General features: G+C 42.2%; 1 protein-coding gene across 1 annotated transcript in view; it reads right to left on the reverse strand.

Moving 5' to 3' along the window:
• Positions 1-10,807: 10,807 nt before the first annotated feature.
• FNDC1 (fibronectin type III domain containing 1) overlaps positions 10,808-19,946 on the reverse strand; it is a 106,434-nt gene continuing 97,295 nt past the window's right edge. The window contains exons 20-23 of the mRNA XM_027056527.2: positions 16,756-16,785; positions 15,643-15,804; positions 14,183-14,305; positions 10,808-11,597 (exon numbers count right to left, since the gene is read on the reverse strand). Coding sequence (XP_026912328.2) covers positions 11,482-11,597; positions 14,183-14,305; positions 15,643-15,804; positions 16,756-16,785 — 431 coding nt within the window. The 3' untranslated portion in view covers positions 10,808-11,481. The remainder of the gene's footprint in view (positions 11,598-14,182; positions 14,306-15,642; positions 15,805-16,755; positions 16,786-19,946) is intronic.

Here is a 19,946-nt window from a genome sequence, read left to right on the forward strand (position 1 = left end):
ACGGGGAAATGGAGAGGGATTTGTCAAAGGCTACAAAGTTTCAATTATGAAAATGAATAAGCCCTAGAGATCTACTGCCCAGAATAGTGCCTGCAGCTACTACTACTTATTGTATACTTAAAATGTTGCTGAGAGAGTAGATCTTATGTTAGTGTTCTTATCACACACACAAAATAATAATAAATAAAGAGGGTAGAGGGAACTTCTGAAGGTAACGGATATGTTTAAGGCATAAATTGTGGTGATGGTTTCTCGAATATATACTATCTCCAAACTCACCAAGTTCTATACACTAATTATATGCAGGTTTTTTTTGTATGTCAATCATACCTCACAATGATTTAAAGACCAAAAAAATATATATAATAGTAAAAACAAACCAGGAATGAATCTGTATTTGGAAGGGCCCTTGGCACTTGGTAAGGACTTACTGAAATTGGCTGTTATGGATGCATGTATGGATGCATTAATAATATTTACCCTGCATTTGAACATTTTACATCCTGTGTAAAATCGGATACAATCTATTTTACAACTCAATAATTACCAATGAACTCATAAATATGCTGACTATAGATATAACCCTAAATTAATACCAAGAAAATTGGGACTGGTCAACAAGTTTTGTACCTCTCAGACCACCATTTGTTTCTCATTAACTAGAGCATTCCCAGTGGGGAAACAGCATTCTCCAATTCAATATCAAAAACAGAACAGAACCCTGGTCACCAAATAAATATTTCCTATAAAACGAGGCAACCCAAAAATGTTGTCAATGGAATTTAGAGTCTCAAAGCAGCTGTGCTTCACATGGAACAGAACAATCAAGATGACAGCACAGAGATACAAATAAATACACACTATCCATCATTGAGGTACAATTTTCCCAATCTTTTAAAGAAGCCCAGCTTTTCAAGTATTTTTTTAGTGTAGACTGTGAACTCTGAGATGGGCATGGGCTATGTGTATTTGTCATTCATTCATACCCCCTGGCACATCATGGCGTTGAAAGTTCGTCGAATCAAAAAGGGAGGATCAACACGTTGCTCCTAAACATCACGTGTTGAGGGCACAAGTCAGATTGCACCCACTCTCCCAGTATTTCCCTAAGTCTGAAGTTGAAGCCCATGAAGTCTTGCTTCAGAATGAAGTATAGTGCTAGGGACTCTGCACCGCACATGTTCATTTCTGAATGAACCTCAGACTTCCACTAGAGCAGGACTACCTCCCATAGAGAGCTTTCAAGGTCCATCTTTCAATTCACCATCAAATTCCCCTACTTTTTCAAGGCAAATTCATGAATTTCCAAATCTTCCAAGCAGGTGGTAGGGGATGGGGTTTATTAGGGTCTTGTAGGGTGGGCGGATGGTCTGTATGCCATGCCTGGATAGAGCCAAGTGGGAGAGCAGTGAAAACAATATGGCTGGTTCCACGCTGAGGCAGGGACAGAGGGGATGCGACGCTCCTCTGAATATGACATCACAGGAGGTAGCTGGAAAAGTAACCAGAAGTAATGCCAGGGTCAGCCTGGACACAGGAAGAGTGGGATGGATGTTTTTCCTTAAATTTGACTAAACCTTTGAGGGCGACAAGCACACCTTCTCTCCCTTTGGCCTCAGCAGCAGCTAGCATGGTGCTGACTATGTAGCAAAGGCTTATAAACAAATCTTTGATAAATTGAATTAAATGAAGACTTGGTGCTGCTGAAGGAAACCCGATTTGTCAATCAAACCAAAAACTGGATGCTGTTTGGTAGAAAACACTGATTTGATTCAAACTATCATTTCCCCCCAATTCTGACCACATATGGGGGGGAGTGCTGAGAGTAGGTTAGTTCTTTCCAGGAATCAAAATGAAGAGACATTTACAGTATGAGATGGCCAGTAGGTTTGACCTTGACTGCTGGCACTGTTCAGTGAGACAACTGCCCGAGATAGATGTTGATGGTGACGCTCTAGTCAAGTGCAGGTTGATGGAGAAAACCACCTTGACTGATTAGCAGTCTATTATGGTCAGGGAAAGCTGAGTGGTGACCCCTATGCCCATGTTGTCACTCCTGCCAGGGAGAAGAGCAGGACCTGTGACTCAGTATGTGGCGTTAGCTGCTTATTTCAGCTTTCAGCCTCAGTTTCCTTAACTTTATAATGATTTAGGTGAAATACCCTGTGAAGTCTCAACCACCTCCAGGAAGAGAACAGAGTTTGAAGTCCATTTCTATTTGAATGAATGCTTTAATACTTGTCCTCAACTCATTTTTGCTAATGATATAATGTGCTAAAAGGAACTAATGATAGTGAAAAATGAGTTATCAATTCCCAGATGTGGTGCATGCTTCTAATTTGGTCTCTCCAGTTACACTCCGTTCCATACTTCACCCTGCTTTCTGCTGCAGGGCCAACCTGTTTCAACCTCATCAGCTGGCCTCCTTGCCACCTGGCTTCCAGATGGTTTTGGGTGATGGGGACCTGGCAGGAACTAGGAAGATGGGGAAGGGAAAGTAAGGGAGCTTGGCGTGGTCCCTTGAGTGAGGTCATCGCTTTTCTAAAACTGGACTGCTGTATGAGAACCTCCCTCTGGATTCTGCTAAGCACTCCTTCCTCTGGCCCTTCAGACTCAAGAGCAGCCACAGCCCACTGATGCAGTATTCCTTGGGGTCCCCACTCGAACCTACATAACCAGCCCCTTTCTTCAACCTCCTTGAATGATTCTCATTTGAATGTGACATCTGTTTACTGTTGGGATGCTAATCCACCATCACTGTGCCTTATACAATCAGTAAATAATAAATGTTTGGTTAATTGATGAAATATGTATAAGGTCTACGTCTACTTGGATGGCTGTATCATCTTTGGAAAGGTCTGATTAGTTGTGGAGAGCAAGGATAGAGAATTGTGAACAAACATCCTGGACCAAGCAGCTTGGCTCTTCCCATGTGTCTCTTGCTGTCTAAGCCTCTTTCTTGCTGTCACTATTGAAATCATGGTGGGTTTTACTCTCTGTATATCTGTCTGTCTGTTATCTTTCTATCTATCTATGTATCTATGTATCTAGCTATCTATCTATCTGCCTGCCTATCTGCCTGCCTGTCTGTCTATATCTACCTGTCTACTGTCTATCTATCTATCTGTCTTCTATCTATCATCTATCTATCTATCTATCTCTATCATCTCCCTAAAGGGATAATCTGATGGATGCATTTGAGGGTCCCTACAATCACCTTCTAGCTGTAGTATCATTCTTGTCCAGTGAGACTTGGGTGGGACAGCTCTTTCATAACGCTTCTTTTCTCAGAAAGGGACAGCAGGTGGAATTGTAACTTGCAGGTGCTTTGAGGAGTCCTGACTTTTCCAGTACAAGTGGACTGTAAAGGCATAAAAACAGACCAGGGTAGGAGTGTGAAAGCAAGCAGTCGTCATAGAGACCCATCTTTAGAATCCTTTATAGCCACTCCTTCCCTAGTCTGAGACCCAGCTCCCAGCCAGACCCTCTCACTACCTAGTGTCAAAAGCCTTCTGGAAGACTAGGGCAAGGAGGAGATTTGAGGGGACTGCTATTTGCATGGGGGTTCCTCCCCTACTCAATTTTTCTTGTCCTTAACTGCAAGTTCCCCTGCTTCCTGGCAAAAATAAAGGAAGCATGATAGTCTTGAGTTACCAAACTTTCATATTCTAAGTTCTATGTGACAATGGTATATAATATATCTCAGGTATCAGGTTTCCAATTTCCAAATGCAAAAAAAAAATTGCATAAATGAAAAACATTGTCACAGAACTGGAAATAAGTTAACTGAAGACCTGGAGGAGATACTAACTGGAGACACTGGAAGAATTTCTCCAGGCTAGTGGGACTTTCTTGAGATAATGATCCTAGCCTCAAATTCTCTGTCCTTTGAAACAAACTGAACAGAGCCAGTAGATTGAAAGAAGTAGCATACCTAGAAGAAATGCAATCAGAGGAGGGCAACAGAGAATGCATTTACTTATTCATTTGCTCATTCATTTTGTTGTTGAAGACTTACTTACTGAACACCTACTATGGGCCAGGCTCTGTATATGATGCCAGGATATGACAGTAAAAAGCCCAGCAGACATGGCCTCTGCCTCCATGACACTTATAATTCAGTGTGCATTGGAGGTTGGTTTGGCAAGATTCCAAAAAAAATATGGACATCAATTATCTGTCTGTTGGAGGGGAGATACCCTTTGTTTGGGGAAAATTACAAAAGAGCCCTTTAGTCTCCCAAACATAAAGTAAGTATCCAGTTACTGTGTAAAAGGAGAAATGAGTCCTAACTCTTTGATCTTTGGATGGAAAAGCCTTGCTGTCCCTCCTCTCTTCACTGGTGATGTCTGGGCTTGAAGATGGGTCACTAGTTGGGTGGGTAGGTTTGGACGTGGGTAGGAGGAGTCCTTTGGGTAGGCAAGATCTAGACTCTCTTGCTATGGTGTTAAACTTGTAGCAACATAATCAGCTAGGGTATTCCTACTGAGTTCAAAGACCAGGAAATAAGCATTATTTTACTACTGCTTTTACATGTCAAGTCTGAGATCCCATATGCCCAGGTAGAAACTCTTTAGGTTCAGTCATTACTGGTGCTCCCTCCTATGCTCCACTTTCCTTCTCTCTCACCAAATCCTAGGTCTTTCCCAGAACTGAGCATTTGAGTGGCCTTTCCTGCTTCTAGCCTCCAGTTGCCCGTGATGCAATCATCCACTCTATTGATGTTCATTCACATTCACCAACTGACATCTGGTATACTTGTTTGCATGTTTTCCATCTGCTCCATGATATATAATCTCTATGAGGGCAGGGATTTGGTGCATAGCCGCAGTACCTAGAGGAATGTCTGGCACATATTTTTAATTCAATTGGCATTAGCAGGGTGCATGAAAGAAGGGGTGGCTTGTCACTGTGTGTTCACTCCCAGGCCTGCACAGCTGAAGGAAACACCCTCCTGCTCCTTGCGGTGTGTCAGTGGGAGAAGGCTCCAGATGGAGTCAGCTAGAAACCTCTGTGAGCTCAGCTCCAGCCCTACTGGCTCACTACATTCATCCTCGTTCCACCACATCCCTGGAGAGATGGGAAGGAATGGCCTGCAGGGCCCATCTAGCAACTACCCACCATCTTGGGGGAAATGTCTCCTCACCACAGTAACTCCCAAAGCATTCATCCCCTGCCCTTGCATAAATCCCTTTAATGTTATTAGGTTTTTGAAAAGAAAGGCAGAGGAGAAAGTTGCCTTCAAGTATTATCCAAAGTCCCTTAAAAAACAAGAGGACTTGGCTGCCATTTTTGAGCCAGGAAAGGAAGAACCATGTGGCAAACGGCTCAAGGACAAGCTGGTAAGTATTCAAGTGCTGCCAAACCTCAATAATTGGAAAAGACCGACCGGTGTCCACTGGATTGAGCCACTAGGGAGACTGGGGCCAGGGGAGCTGGGTGTGAGGTGGGTCACAGAGGCCTGGGTGTGGCGGTGGTGTGACAAATGTGTGGGATGAGGTGGAAGGCCGGGGCATAGAGTGGGCACACTGCAGGCTCATGGGAGACTGGTGGCTTCACCTGCTGGCTCCATCTGCCTTGAGAGGTGAAGAGTCTCCTGAATGAGGGGCAGTGGAGGATGCAGGTGAGTGGCGATGGGGAGCAAATGTCAGCACCCTGGGGACAGGCTGATAAACCTTTGCAGAAAGCTGCAGGGATCTGAGGGAACCCTAGACAGACTGGCAGGCTGAAGGAGCACGTTTTGCTCATTGATAATCTTGGATGGAAAATTTTTGTCTTTTCAATTCCTATCCATATCTTTGCCATATGTTTACCCTGTTAACGAATATTTACTGTGAGCCCACTCTGTGCGGGCTCTGTGACAGGCAGGAGCAGCTGGAGGGGGCAGCAGGAGGGCAGAGTGGTGGCCGGGTTGTTGGTGTCAATGGGTAGGTTGGGGGCATGGGTGGGGGGGTGACCAGATTGTGGAGCACCTTGGAGGCTGTGGGAAGAACCTAGGATTTTACCCTGAGGAAGGTGGGTATCTCAAAGCACCCAGCAAAGTGTACCTCTCATCACTCCAGACACACTCCACAACCACCACCCACCCCTGTGAGTATTCAGGGCCATTTACTTCCAGGGCTATCAAGAAGTTTCCACTTCTGGCTAATTAATTGTATCTCATTCAGGAAGACTATGCTAGTATCAGCCATTTATTTCATCATTGACCTGGTAACAGAAAGCTTCCAAAAGACTGTGTATTTGAATACTTTCTTATTTCTGTCCAAAATTTAAAAACTGGGGCACCTGGATAGCTCAGTAGATAGAGCATTTGACTCTTGGTCTTCAGGGTTCTGAGTTCAAGCCCTACATTGGGCATGGAGCCTACTTTAAAAAAAAAAAAAAAAAAGCAAAATTTAAGGAATTTCTGGGAGCATCTCAGTAAAAGGAATACATTAATTTTTTCCTTAGAAACATGTGTGGTAGTGTGCATCCAACCCATAATCTAATCAGAAATATTTGGAATTATCCTCCAACTTCTTTGATTTGATTCCGCTGATAGAACTGATCAACCCATGCTTGGGTAGCATCTTGCCTGATGTGGATGCTTGGATTCTATCAGGAGATTACCCCAATGGTAGAAAGACAAGAGCATAGAAAACATAAAAGCCTCGTAGTGAACAAACATGATACATCCTGAGATTTTAAAATGGCCAGATTTTAAAATGATTCACTTTTCTTATTTGATTTCTTATTCACCTATGTGTATCTGTCCCAAGACATCAGTCATTACCTTTCTCCATATCAAACAGCCCCTGTGCATGGGGCAGGCATAGGCAGTCTGGTTTCTACCAGTTGACCCCCCCCCCCCCACGTGGGAAGAGCTGATTTGATCAGCATGTGGACCCTTGCCCAACATATCCAATCAGAGTGTAGTGGGGATATTTGGAACTGGAAACTGAGAGACTTGGAGAGTTGGAGAAGCAAAGTTACAAGGTCTTGTAGACAGATCGCTGCATACAGTGTGGTAGCCAGACACTGCAGTTGTATACGGCAGCCCTTTGGGTCACTTGCATCCAGAGAAAGCCATCTGCAGGGAAGGGAATGGGGCTGTGCACGGAGAGCAGGAGAGACAACATACCAGAGAGGAAAAGAGGAAAGAACAACTACTTCCCAACCTGACAATCCCTGTGACTCAGCAGTGCCTCCCACATATTATTTCCTGTCCTGAGACTGTGCAGTCCAACCTTACACAAACCCTTTACTTAACTCTCGAGGTATTTCTATTCTTGGCCATCAAATAACCACTGCCTGAGAGAATATTGCTTTCCCAATCTAGATCAAACATTTTTGTGCGTGTGTTAAATTTGTCGGCTTCATTTTCTCATTGCTTTGAAATTTTTTTATTTCAGAGAGAGAGTGCAAGCAGGGGATAGAGGCAGAGACAGATAGGGAGAGAGAGAATCCTAAGTAGGCTCCATGCTCAGCACAGAGCCCAACGCGGAGCTCAATCTCATGACCCTAAGATCATGACCTGAGCCAAGAGTCAGATGCTTAACCGAGTGAGCCACCCAGGAGCCCCTGTTGACTTGCAATTTCACATCAATTTCATTTCACTTTTATTATAAACCTTTGCATGCTTAGCTCTCATTTGATTGCTAAACTCTGTACATTAATAATCTCACAACTAAGATTTAAAACCACACCTCCATTCATAACAGGTACACTCTGTGGTTTCATACAATTTTACTGAGCTCAACCTGATCTGAGAATGGCTGGAAATGGACAGTTGGGAAGATATTTTTTTAAAAACTCACTTCTAACCTGTAACTACAAAATAGTTACACCTCAAGGAGATGATTTTAAGGCATCTACAACATGTAAGATGCACACAAGCATGGGCTGATTGATTCTATCAGCAGAATCATCACATAACTGTACTAGTGACTAAGAGCTGATTTCCATGCAGAGAGAGGAACCCCAATGTAACCCCATTTATCACCACATTTCCAAATTCCCCAGCCCCCTTGAACTGACCAAGACATGTGGCTCGAGTAGGTCAAAGGGGAGAAAATAAGTCAAAACTCATCTTGTAAAAGCCGCAAGTTATGTTCTAACCAGATGGTAATAAATATGCATGAAGCCTCCCAAAGAGTGAGTTACCTCCTGAGACCACAGCACAAACAAAGGGTTTGCCAAATGGGAAAACTGGGAACCCAGGATCCAACCACTTGGAGCATTCAAGCATTATTAGGCTGTAGAGATGGTCAGAAATAAATAGAACTCAAGTAAGAGAAAACTGAACGGACATCTGTTAAGTACTATGTGCTAGTTTTTAAATGCTTAAACCTTCTTTCAACCTCAAGAAAACTGATCCGTAGGTACCCAAACTGTTTCTAATAGGGTGAGATGGTATTTTACACCTTGCAAACCACATATGGTCTCTGTAATATATTACTGGTTTTTTGTTCAGCTGTCTCTTATGTTTATAATGCTTTAGATGCATAGATACCATTCTGAGCTCACAGCTCATAGAAAAACAGGTGTGGGCCTCCAACTGTTAAATTTACACTTCCAGGTATACTTGAGGCTTTTCGATGATGGACATCTCACTACCTTCCGATGAGACTCCTCTGATGATTGGACTCTTCTAAAACTGCATCCCACTGAGCCAAATGTTCTTTCCCTTTAATTCACACGTGTGCCTACTTCTGACTTCTAGAGTTGGCAAGTTCTTCTTCCTCAGAGCCTCTGAAATAGAGCAAGTCTTCTTTGGGGAAACAGTCCATTAATTTCCTCCGAGCTTGGCATGAAGTGGTTTTGAGACCTGTGGTGTTCCGAGAATGTGGCGTCCAGAACTGACACAGAACCAGACACTTGATGTGGCCACCATGCATGTGTTTGGACCATTACATAACCTAGTATGGACAGAGTATCAGTAATAATACCACCAACCTATACTGAGATTCAGTGGTTTTTGCTTTCGTTTTGGCTGCTCTGTCATCTGGGGTTGGCAGGAATTTCCATCAAAAACTGCAAGCATTTACTTTCACTAGAAGTTTAGATTTCTATAACGAAATACGGCCTAAGGATCTAGGCAGGGCTTGAAAATCATTGCATGCGTGAATGCAAGTAAATTCTTTTTATTTCTGTGAGGTGAGTGTAAATTCCTTCTGAGGGACACATGTCCTTTAGTATGTGAGATGAGCAGACGGTCCTTTGGGGGTGAATGAAGCAGGGAATGCACCCTTTAGTGTGTGAATCACAGAGGAGGGGTTGCCTGTTGTCTCCAGGATGATCCAGAGCTCTGTATCTTCCAAAGGAGGCCCCGTAACCACAACAGGCTTGTGGAACAGACCAAATGGCTCTCCTCTTGTCCATGCTAATGAATTATTTATACCCAAGGAAACACTTTCAGGAAATGTGCAATCTGCTGGTGCTCTCTCCCCTCCCCAGGGCCTCATTTTGGCATCTTTCTCTGCTCTCCAATAGCATGCTAGTGGAGGCTAAAACCAGACAGAAGTTTGGAGGGGTGGGCGGGAGAAATGGAGGAAGCAAGTTGTGTGTTTATTGGGAAAATTCACTTATATTTAAAGGTCAGATCTTTCACTTAGAACTGTGAAGTATGTTTGAACATTCATTTGGGTACAGAATAAGGTTTTCAGACATCCTTTTTTAAATAATCCTCCTTTCATGGGCAAAAGTCCCAAAAGCTCCTTAGAGGAGCCCATCCTATTTTGCACATTAAACCGTGAGTAACATACGAACTGGGTATCTAATCTGCCCCCTCAGGAATTCTAGTATCTTCCCAGGTTGTCAGAATGCTTGTATTTTCTTTATTGTTCTTTACCGCGGGAAGGGGATTGTGGAATCTGAGAATATCAGCTTTCACAGCCCCATCGAAAGGACCCTGCAAAGTTACCTGTTTCCATGTAAGTTTTACCTTCAAACCCACCAGATACATCAGGTTTCATCTCAACACAGTACTGGTACTGAAAATAATTGACTCCAGGAGGCTGGACTGAATTCTGCCATTAAATCCGTACACGGTGGTTCAGCCTGGGGGCCCCAGAAAAGGGCACGCCTCCAGCTCCTTCCGACCATTGCTTCCCCTATGCTGAAATCTTTATGAAAGAAGGCAAAATCTTCATCCCGTGGAGCTGCCTGAGGACACAGGGGAGCCAAGCTTGTGGAAAGGACACCATATTTTAAGAAGAATTAGAATAACGTGTTTTTAAATAAATGCTCCTGTGTGGTAGTCAAAAGGGATAAGATGCTCATATGTAGAGGAGGAAATACTCAGGCAGGAAAGGGGAAAGGATTTTTTTTAAACTGGATTTTTAAATCATTTGGGATGTAAAATCTTAGTTATTCCTTTTTTTGTAATGTTTTATTTATTTTGAGAGGGAGAGTGAGGCAGAGAGAGAATCCCAAGCAGGCTCCATACTCACTGGGGAGCCCAATGCAGGGGTTGAACTCACCAACCATGAGATCATGACCTGAGCCCAAACCAAGAATTGGACGCTCAACTGACTGAGCCACCCAGGTGTCCCCAGTTATTCTGAAAACATACGGGATATGTCCCCAGAGAGGCAACTAGTAGTTTTCACCCGGGTCTGGAAAGATTGTCTCCTTAGGTAGAAAGCACTCGGTCTGTGACTAGGTCACTGCTAACACTGCAGTATCCCCGTCACTCCCACAGTCTAGCGGCATGCACTTCCTTGTTCTCGTTACATAGTATACAGATTCTGTGGATACTGTGGATTCTGTGGATACTTCCAAAAGATGTTAGCAAACAGTACCTTTGCTCCAAAAAGTCCCACACACATTTATCTAGTGAACAAGTACAAATTTAGCAACTTTAATCGGTGTTCTTGCAGACAAGTGAGGATAGGTATATGCATATATACATATATATATATACCAAAATTGAGAATTTACAAATATGATTTGGTACATTTGATCTAGTAGTGGGTAAGTCCATGGAATAAATCTGAAGTAGGATATATTTCTTTTGGTGGTGTTTTTAGTAATTCAGTTCTACTGCATAGAGAGTGATCTGAAACTTAAATTTGACTAATTTTGGAAGAGTCCAATGAGAGAAAAGAAAGCATGTAGCAGTCCCTGAAGCAAGCTCATGTTTATTTATGCTGTTCCCTGGAGACGACATGTCTGAATTTTGTGCCTAAAAAGTGTGAAAACTGTACTCAATCAGTGGGCATCCCCTACTGTAGTTGCGTGTTTCTCTGGGATGTGCTATTACAAGGAAACCACGTGGAGAAGCAAAGTTAACAGCAACATTGAACTGTGTGTAGTCCAGGCCAAAGAGGAGGACTGAGTTCCAGACTGAAGACGCCTGAAATGTCCGGTGTCCACCATGTGGCCTTGCTGGCACCCAGGGTCGGTGGGGCTTGGAACGCTCTCTGTTCCTGCTCTCAGCCCCTAGTGCAAGTTAGCCCAGGGGGGCCGGACGGGGCAAGTTTCAGCACGATCATCCCATGGTTACCACTTCCCTGGAATGGAGACCCCACACTCATACCAGCCCACATAGTAGTAGGGGGTTCCAAAACCAATGTTGCCGAAGCTGACTGGCTCCTGGCGATACTGGCGATAGTAGCCTAAAAGGGCAAAAGGAAAGAGAGGGAAACAAAATGCATCTGTGATATTGTGATTTATAATAAGAATTATATACTTGGTCTTCATCCCTGTTCCTGGCACACAGCTCCTAAAACTCTTGGATTCCCTAAGTGATAAGAGTGGTTAAGGTATCTGGACATTCATAACAAATGCCTTGGACCACTCCTGAGATTATGCTAATGAGATTACTTTCAGAAAGCATCTATGGGCGGGGCTAGTCACCAGAGAGGACAACCATGTGATTAGAGGGTGTGACTTTTGGTCCCACCTCCTGGCCTCTGCGGAGGGGACAGGGGCTGGACATTGAGTTCAATCATGAAGGGCCAGTGATTTCTTAAATCATGCCTATGTAAGGAAGCCTCCACAAAAACACAAAAGCACGATGTTCTGAAAGCTCTGGGCTGGTGAACAGGTTCAGACGCTGAGAGGAGGGAACTCCCAGAGAGGGTGTTTACACTCTGTGTCCTTTCCCCACACTGTGCCTTATGTGTCTCTTCCACCTGTCTGCTCCCACCCACTGTACACTTTTATAATAAGCTGGTCTGTACCCTAGTAAGTAAAATGCTTCTCTGAGTCTTTTTTTATTAAGTGTATTTATTTATTTTGAGAGACATTCATGAGTGGGGGAGGGGCAGAGAACGAGAGAGACAGAGAATCTCAAGTAGGCTCTACAGTGTCAGCGCAGAGCCTGACATGTGGCTCGATCCCACAAACCGTGAGATCATGACCTGAGCAAAACCAAGAGTTGGACATTTAACTGACTGAGCCACCCAGGCACCCCTATTTTTTTTTAAGTTTATTTATTTATTTTGAGAGAGAGAGAGAGAGAGAGAATGTTTCTGAGTCTTGCAACTCTCAGCAAGATTCCCACCTGTCCTCACAGAATTTAGGGCCTCCTGACTTGCCTGGAACCTCAAGCTTCCAGGTTTAATTCTTGGAATCTGGGGTAGGCTTTTAGATCTTTCCAGTGAATCTCTCCAAGGAAAGAATACTATAGCATTTCTGAGTAGTTCTCCCATAAAGTTAAAGTGAGGCCCCAACCTGCTCAAAAGCATTTGTAACAACTCCCCTTTGGCCCTGTTCATTCTTGCCAGCTGAAAGGTTACCTGCCATTCTACCAGTGAGCATGCTAAGTAAGCAGCACCTCTATTCAGAACCAAAACCATGGCCACAGTCGCAGAAACACAGTGAACTATAAATAATGCATAGTAACCCTGGGGCAATGCAAGAGTCTGAAAAAATAAAGAAATGTGATATATTTTATATACTGACTGTGATGGTTAATTTTATGTCAGTTGGGCAAGGCCATGGTACCCAGATATTTGGTCAAATATTCTAGATGTTTCTGTAAAAACATTTTTAGATGAGATTAACATTCAAATCATCAGACTTTGAGTAAAGCAGGTTATTCTAGAATGTGGGTGGGCCTCATCCAATCAATTGAAGGCCCTACTAGGAAAAGATTAACCTTCCCTGAAAAGGTGGGTATTCTGCCAGCAGACTGCCTTCAGACTCAAACTGCCACACGTACTCTTCCTTGGGTCTCCAGCCTAGTCTGCAGATTTTGGACTTGCCAGCCTGTACAATCATATGAGTCAACTCCTTAAGACACCTCTCCCTCAATCTCTCTCTGTCTCTCTTTCTGTTTCTCTCTTTCTTTCTGGTTCTGTTTCTTAGGAGAACTCTAATCACTTATTTTACTGTTGTGTGTATTTTACTCTATCTTAACTCTTTAAAAATGGGCAATTTGCATCCCAGGGTATTGTATCTTTTTTTGTAAACTAAAACATGTTGCTGGAACATGTCATGTCTTGAAAATGCTAGATCACTAAGAGTTAAGGGCATAATGGAAACAGTGCTGTACCTCATTCAGTTGTTCTGTTTACTTTTTTGGCAGTTGAGGGAGTTGGTAGTGTATTACAAGTTGTTAACCTTTAAGAGTGATATACTTTGTTCTCACTCTATAATGCCTAATGAAATAGTTGATACACTATCTTCTGAAGTGTATGATAAGCTATGGTTGGTTTGCATGTTCATTGACTCTTTCCTCCTTTGTACCCTTGTTTGTGCCATCCTCTGCCTGGAAGATTCTCCAATCTCTGCATGTCTAGGTCTTCTTATGACCCAGCTCAGACTCCAGCTCTTCTTCCCTGATAGCTTCAAGTGGCCTGCCTCCCTATTGTGCAGACTATAATCTGCACAATTACCTGATAATAGGACAATTATGTGATGTAACTCTTGTCATTATCTGTATTTTAAGTTGTTCTTTAAATTAGTTACCTTTCACTATTTGTTTACCTTTCCCAGTTACAGAGCAGGGAAGTGATTTTTCTGAGAGTAGGGACAAGGTCTTATATTCCTTGGTATCCCTGCCTTTCCTAAATTCACCCCAATTCTAGCACATGGTTGGAGTATTTTGCTGATTCCTTATTTTTATGATCCAAAATGTTACCAACACCTGTCTTTAAATGGCAAACAAAAGGGAGAGTTCTGGTGATTTTCTCCTTACATTAACCTTCCTCTCCCAGCCCCCAGGGTGGTATAATCAGGCCTTTGTTCTAATTACCTTGAATGGTGGGGAGAGCTTCTACGTACGACTGAGGCCCTGTTCTTCCATCAAGGTGTGAATCCACAAACTGGCAGTGGTCTTCACCTCTTCCCCAGCTGTCCCCAATGTTGTAGAATGTATCTGCATGAGGGAATACAATGGGTCAGTGACTGGTCAAAAAATGTACAGCTGGTTTGAGAGTTCGCACAAGCTTTGGAGACCATTTGAACTGGGTACTTAAATTCTGTGTGTCATACTTTCCACATTGGAAAAATTATAATGGCACCAACCTCATAAGTGTTGTAAGGATTCAGCAAGCTTGTGTATGCTAAATACTTAACAAGTCCTCACTAAATGGAAACTATTAATATAATAGGCAGTTTCAGCTTTTAACTGGTAGGGCTTTTTACTCTTTGGTTCTTTAAAAAAAGGAATAGATGAAACTGTGATAGAGAATATATTATGAGATAATTACAAAAGGCATGAAGATCTGTAAAAAATAGACCCTATTTTCATACATAACTATATGTAGGGTGTGTGTCTGAGTCATAAGCTGCTGTCCGTGGTACTGAACCACAGCTGCACAGTAGGGCAGTTGTTTCAGTCAACCCTGGGATACTGGAGTGGCTGTGTAATCTCTCCCGGGAATTCTGATGCAGGGCACGGGAAAGCACAATGGTGGGTGAGAAAAGAAAGAGCACAGATAAACAAATAGACAGTGGCTGTTAGGAGAGGTACACACACTGAGAAACTGCCAGACTGGAGAATGGTAGGGAAGACTTTGTTTTGACATTGTCTTTAAATGATCACCACTAGCATGAAAAACAAAAACAAAAACAAAATGACCTATGAAAAAAATCTATAGCAGCTGAATAAAGGTTTTAAAAATGTATGTAGTGAAATCTTAAAGGTGTGCAAGTCTTAAAATAAAAAAACCCAAATTTGTATAGGTGGATGAGTCAAAGCCAGCTGGGTAGAAATGGCATTTTGAAATAGTAGCTCAAGATACTCATGAAATTCTTTGTTTTAATGCCTTACCATAATGAAAACAATGCAATTTTTATTCAGACACAGAAAAAAATAATACTTCTGATGTATGCTTCACCGTCTACAGTTTTTCTTCACAACGGTGTGGCAATGGCAAGGACTAGAGTGGGCAGAACTGTTCTTCAATACTTCTGGCTTACGCTCATACCTATTATTATTGAATTAATGGCAAAGAAAATTGGACTTCATATATCTACCAGAATTTTGGACCTCATTTCTAAAATGCAGTGGATTTAAAAAATACAGAAGACAAAAACGAGTAACTCCAAAATAGAGCCTAAACATCCAAATTGTGTTGAGCCAGAGTGAGATATAATGGGTCCACACTTCAAATACATTCTGATGCACCTGCTATGTCAATTTAGTACCTGGTAAAATAAAAAATTTCCATTTCCATACCTTCCCACACCACACCATTCTCAAAGACCTACCTTTCAGGTTGTCACTGAGGTAGATCTTATACCGCAGTGAATTACAAAGAACAACTCCCACAAATTTTCTATACCACGTCCGCTTCACATACTGCCGGCCATGGCAGTCCGTGTAGCTGGGGTCATGTTTGAAAGCAAATGGGATCCAGATGGGCTCACCACCTTGATAATACAAAACATAATCTCTAAGTCATGGCACTCCACAACATTTATTGTCACATAAAGTATCAGAAAATCTGACTTGTTCACTGGCCTTTCCCCTCCTCTCAGGGCTTTTCTCACCTCCTCGGTGGGCACCCTTTTCCTCATTCCCCTTCTTTCTTGGCACTGAAGTACAATTGAGGAGTTCCTCTTACCTGAACATATTTCAAGTACTGTATTTGCATTTCTATAAGGGATTCTTGAAGTAAGAAAAGGCCTTTCAGCCTCAAGGCAAATAAGATATAATGGCATATTTGATCTTTTGGGACATGCCATCCTACATCTCCACTCCGAAAGTCCCTCAGCATAGGCTCCTACTGTTCCTGTCACGCCTAAGACCTGTCTTGAACTTGAGCAATAGGGCTTTCACAGCTGGTTTGAAACACCAAGTAAAAGATGCGTTGTACACTTAATCCATTTTTCTCTCTTTTCAGCAATTTAAAATATTGAAAGGGAATATAAATACAGTTATCTATTTCATTGATATTGGCCACTCCATAATGGTTTTCTTTTATAGATATTAGCTGCTAGGGTCCTATAAAAAAAAATTCTCAGATCATTCTTTTCCCTAGATCAGGATGAAGAGTACAAGGAAACCACAGAAGTTGTCAAAAAATCATAAAAACGCAAAAATGGTCAGGGAGCCTGGGTGGCTCAGGGGATTAAGCTTCCGACTTCAGGTCAGGTCATGATCTCATGGTTCCTGGGTTCGAGCACTAAGTCCAGCTCTGTGCTGACAGCTTGGAGACTGCCCCTCTTCCACTCACACCCTGTCTCTCAAAAATACATTGAAAAAATGCAAAAATGGTCTAGCATTTCTACTTGTGAGTAATCATAGCAATCTCATATTCAGTATTCAACATGATTACTAGAATGTCAAGTTTATTATTTACGTCAAGAAGAGAAACTTACCGGGTGGCCTCACAACAAGCAGAGGATTGTCTGTAGAGTGAAAAAAAAATAATGGACTTCACTATCATATTTCACAACCATGCAATTGTTGAAATGTTTATTGTAACTGAGAGTGCTAACTGAAGAACTCCCTGGAATAGATACAATATATTTTATTTGAGAGATGCCAATGTTTTCCTTAGTTTTTATTTTCTAAGCATTTCCTTCTGAGAAATATTCTTTTTCTTTTTTTATATATTAAATATGATTTATTGTCAAATTGGTTTCCATACAAAACCCAGTGCTCATTCCAACAAGTCCCTTCCTCCCTGCCCACCACCTATCTTCTTTTCTAATTAAATTGCCTTATTATTTATATAGAAGTTGTGGGACAATATAGTTAAGATTTTGATTTGGGTACTACAAAAGAATTCAATATTTGTCATTTTTAAAAGATGTGTCTATCTTGACAAAAAAGTTTGGTTTCTTAAAAAGGTAAACATATACCTACTATCTGATCTATCCACCCCATTCTTTAGTATTTATCCAAGAGACATGTCCATGCAAATACTTGTCCATACAAACACTTTGCACTTGTCCATGCAAACACTTGTACATGAATGTTCATAGCAGTTGTGTTTGTAATAGCCAGAAAGTAGAAGCCAACTCAAATGTCTATGAACAGGTGAATGGGTAAGTTATGGCACAGCCATATGATGGAATATTGCTAAGTAATAAAAGAGAATAAACTATTGATATATACAATATGGATGGATGGATCTCAAAATGATTTTGCTGAGTGAAAGAAGCCAGACAAAAGAGTTCACACTGTATGATTTCATTTGTATACAATTCTAGAAAGTGTAAATAATCTAGAGAGACGGAAAGCAGAGGAGTGGTTGCCTGGAAACAGGGGAGAAGATGGGCGCATGGCAGGGACAGGGGAGCTGGGTTGCACAGCAGCAGTGAGCACGTTGGGGTGACAGTGATATTCACTAGCGTGATTGTGGTGATGGCTTCAAGGGGGTAAACACTTTAAAAGCTACTGAGTTGTACACCGTGTGTGTGTGCGGCTTACTGTATGCCACTTGCACCTCAACAAAGTGGTACTTAAAATCTCTGTATCTTAGCCCAAAAAATGCCACTTAAGAAAATACGGAACTAGCTTTTTAAGGAATGCTGCTTTAGAAAAAATTCATTTTTGTGGTGCCTGGGTAGTTCAGTTGGTTAAGGGTCCAACTTTGGCTCAGGTCATGCTCTCCCGGTTCGCAAGTTCGAGCCCCGTGTTGGGCTCTGCTCTTACAGCTCAGAGTCTGGAGCCTGGTTCAGATTCTGTGTCTCCCCCTCTCTCTGCCCCTCCCCACTTGTGCGAGCATGTATGCACGTGCTCTCTCTCTCTCTCTCTCTCAAATAAACACAAATAAACCTTAAAAAAGAGTTACTTAAAAGGAATAGTTCATTTTTATAAAATGCCATGGGCTAGGTAAACATGGGCCATTCTTTTTTTTTTTAATGATCATAAAGAAAAATTGCTCTTTCAGGGTAAATATCCTGTGAGTTTCAACACATGCATTTGTTCTTGGAACCCTCACAAGCAGGATACAGAATATTTCCATTACCCAAATCTCCCTTGAGCTACCCCTTTGTACAGATCTTTCATTCACTCTCACAGAACAGGGACCTACCATTAGCTGTAAGTGTGAATGCCTGTTTTGCTCTCCTGCTCTTAAGTTTCAACAGTCTGCTGAAAAAAATGTCAAATACTCCAGGGCAGGGTGGAGGGGAACATATGGAATAACAGCACAACACAAACAACAACCAAAGCTTGCCCCTGTGGTGCAGCCTACATTACACGTACATGTTTGCTTCATGGATTTTTATGTTCGGCAAGTGCCAGAATTGAATTACTTGACAATGTTCCTGTTGTCAAGTAACCACTTTCAGCGGGGCCGTGCAAAGGGAAGGAGAAGCTTGAACAAACTCACTGAACAAGCAAAGATGCCCAGGGCAAATAATTGTCAAATTGCAAGTAATTATCAAATTGTCAAATGGCATACATAAGGATCTCCTCGGAGCTGACTGTAAAAGACAGTCTTCTTCAGAGGTGTGGGGGGGCCAACGCTCACTCTTTGGAAGCCACAACGGTTAGGGTGGGGGCACGGCAGGACTTTTCTTAGGAGGGGGAGTAGCAGAGAGCTATCTCTTTCAAACTGTATGGCAGTCTCAGAAATTACATTTCTATTCTCAGACTTGGGGCCAGAATTTCTTGATAGCTTTCTAGATTTGAATTATTTTTTTCTATACACTTTTATCATGTTAATTCTGATCATCACCAAAGGTCCACTCTCTTTTTAGGAAATGTAGCCATGAACTAGACATGTTCCCTTCTTTACCAAATTAACCCTTGGAAATGATTTTCTCTCTTTCTTAATTATTAATGAGGAACACACTTCTTAAATGAAATTAGTAAAAACGCTTTTGAGGTCCTTTGCCAGCATTTCTAGTATGAAGCATATTCCCATGAAAGATTTTATCTTTTCTACTTACTGTGATGCAGATTTCAAATCATCACGCTTAAAAATAGCTTCCATTGACAAATGTCCTGGGATGGAACTACGTGTGGGAAATAATCTAACCAAAGAGAAGCCAGAGCAATTTTAGTGCACAGCCGGTTCACACGGGTTTCTGAAGGTGACCTGGTTCGTTCGGAGTCATAGGTAACAGCTCCCAGCAGAGTTTCCCATGTGGAAAGGCTGCTAACCCAGGACTGTGGCCGTGGCCAGTTTGTGCACACTGCTGTGGACCATGACCACAAGAACACCTTATGGGAGGGCCAGAGAGCTCTGTACACCAGCATGCCCCAGTGCACAGACATCCTCTGAGTGACACTGCTTGTAAGACTGGCTGCTATTCTAATTAAACTCTCCGTATGAAGTAAAGACATCTTTGTCTCCTGGCAAAAGAAGCATCTTGAAGACCTGACTAATTGGAAGAAGCAACCGCCTCTCTGGCCACATGACATCGATGCTCTTCAGCTGTTTGTAATAAAAAAAAAAAATTAGCTCTATAACTAAATCTTCTACAGGGAGATTCAAACTTATCTTTCCCACATGGTTGAAAACTAGATTTTTCCCTTTCATTGGAATTTGACCTTTCCACTTTCCAGGCAGTTCCCAATGACGATTACTCTTAATTTTATTATCCAGATTTTA

The sequence above is a fragment of the Acinonyx jubatus genome, chromosome B2, assembly GCF_027475565.1.
Source record: "Acinonyx jubatus isolate Ajub_Pintada_27869175 chromosome B2, VMU_Ajub_asm_v1.0, whole genome shotgun sequence".
Taxonomy (NCBI): domain Eukaryota; kingdom Metazoa; phylum Chordata; class Mammalia; order Carnivora; family Felidae; genus Acinonyx; species Acinonyx jubatus.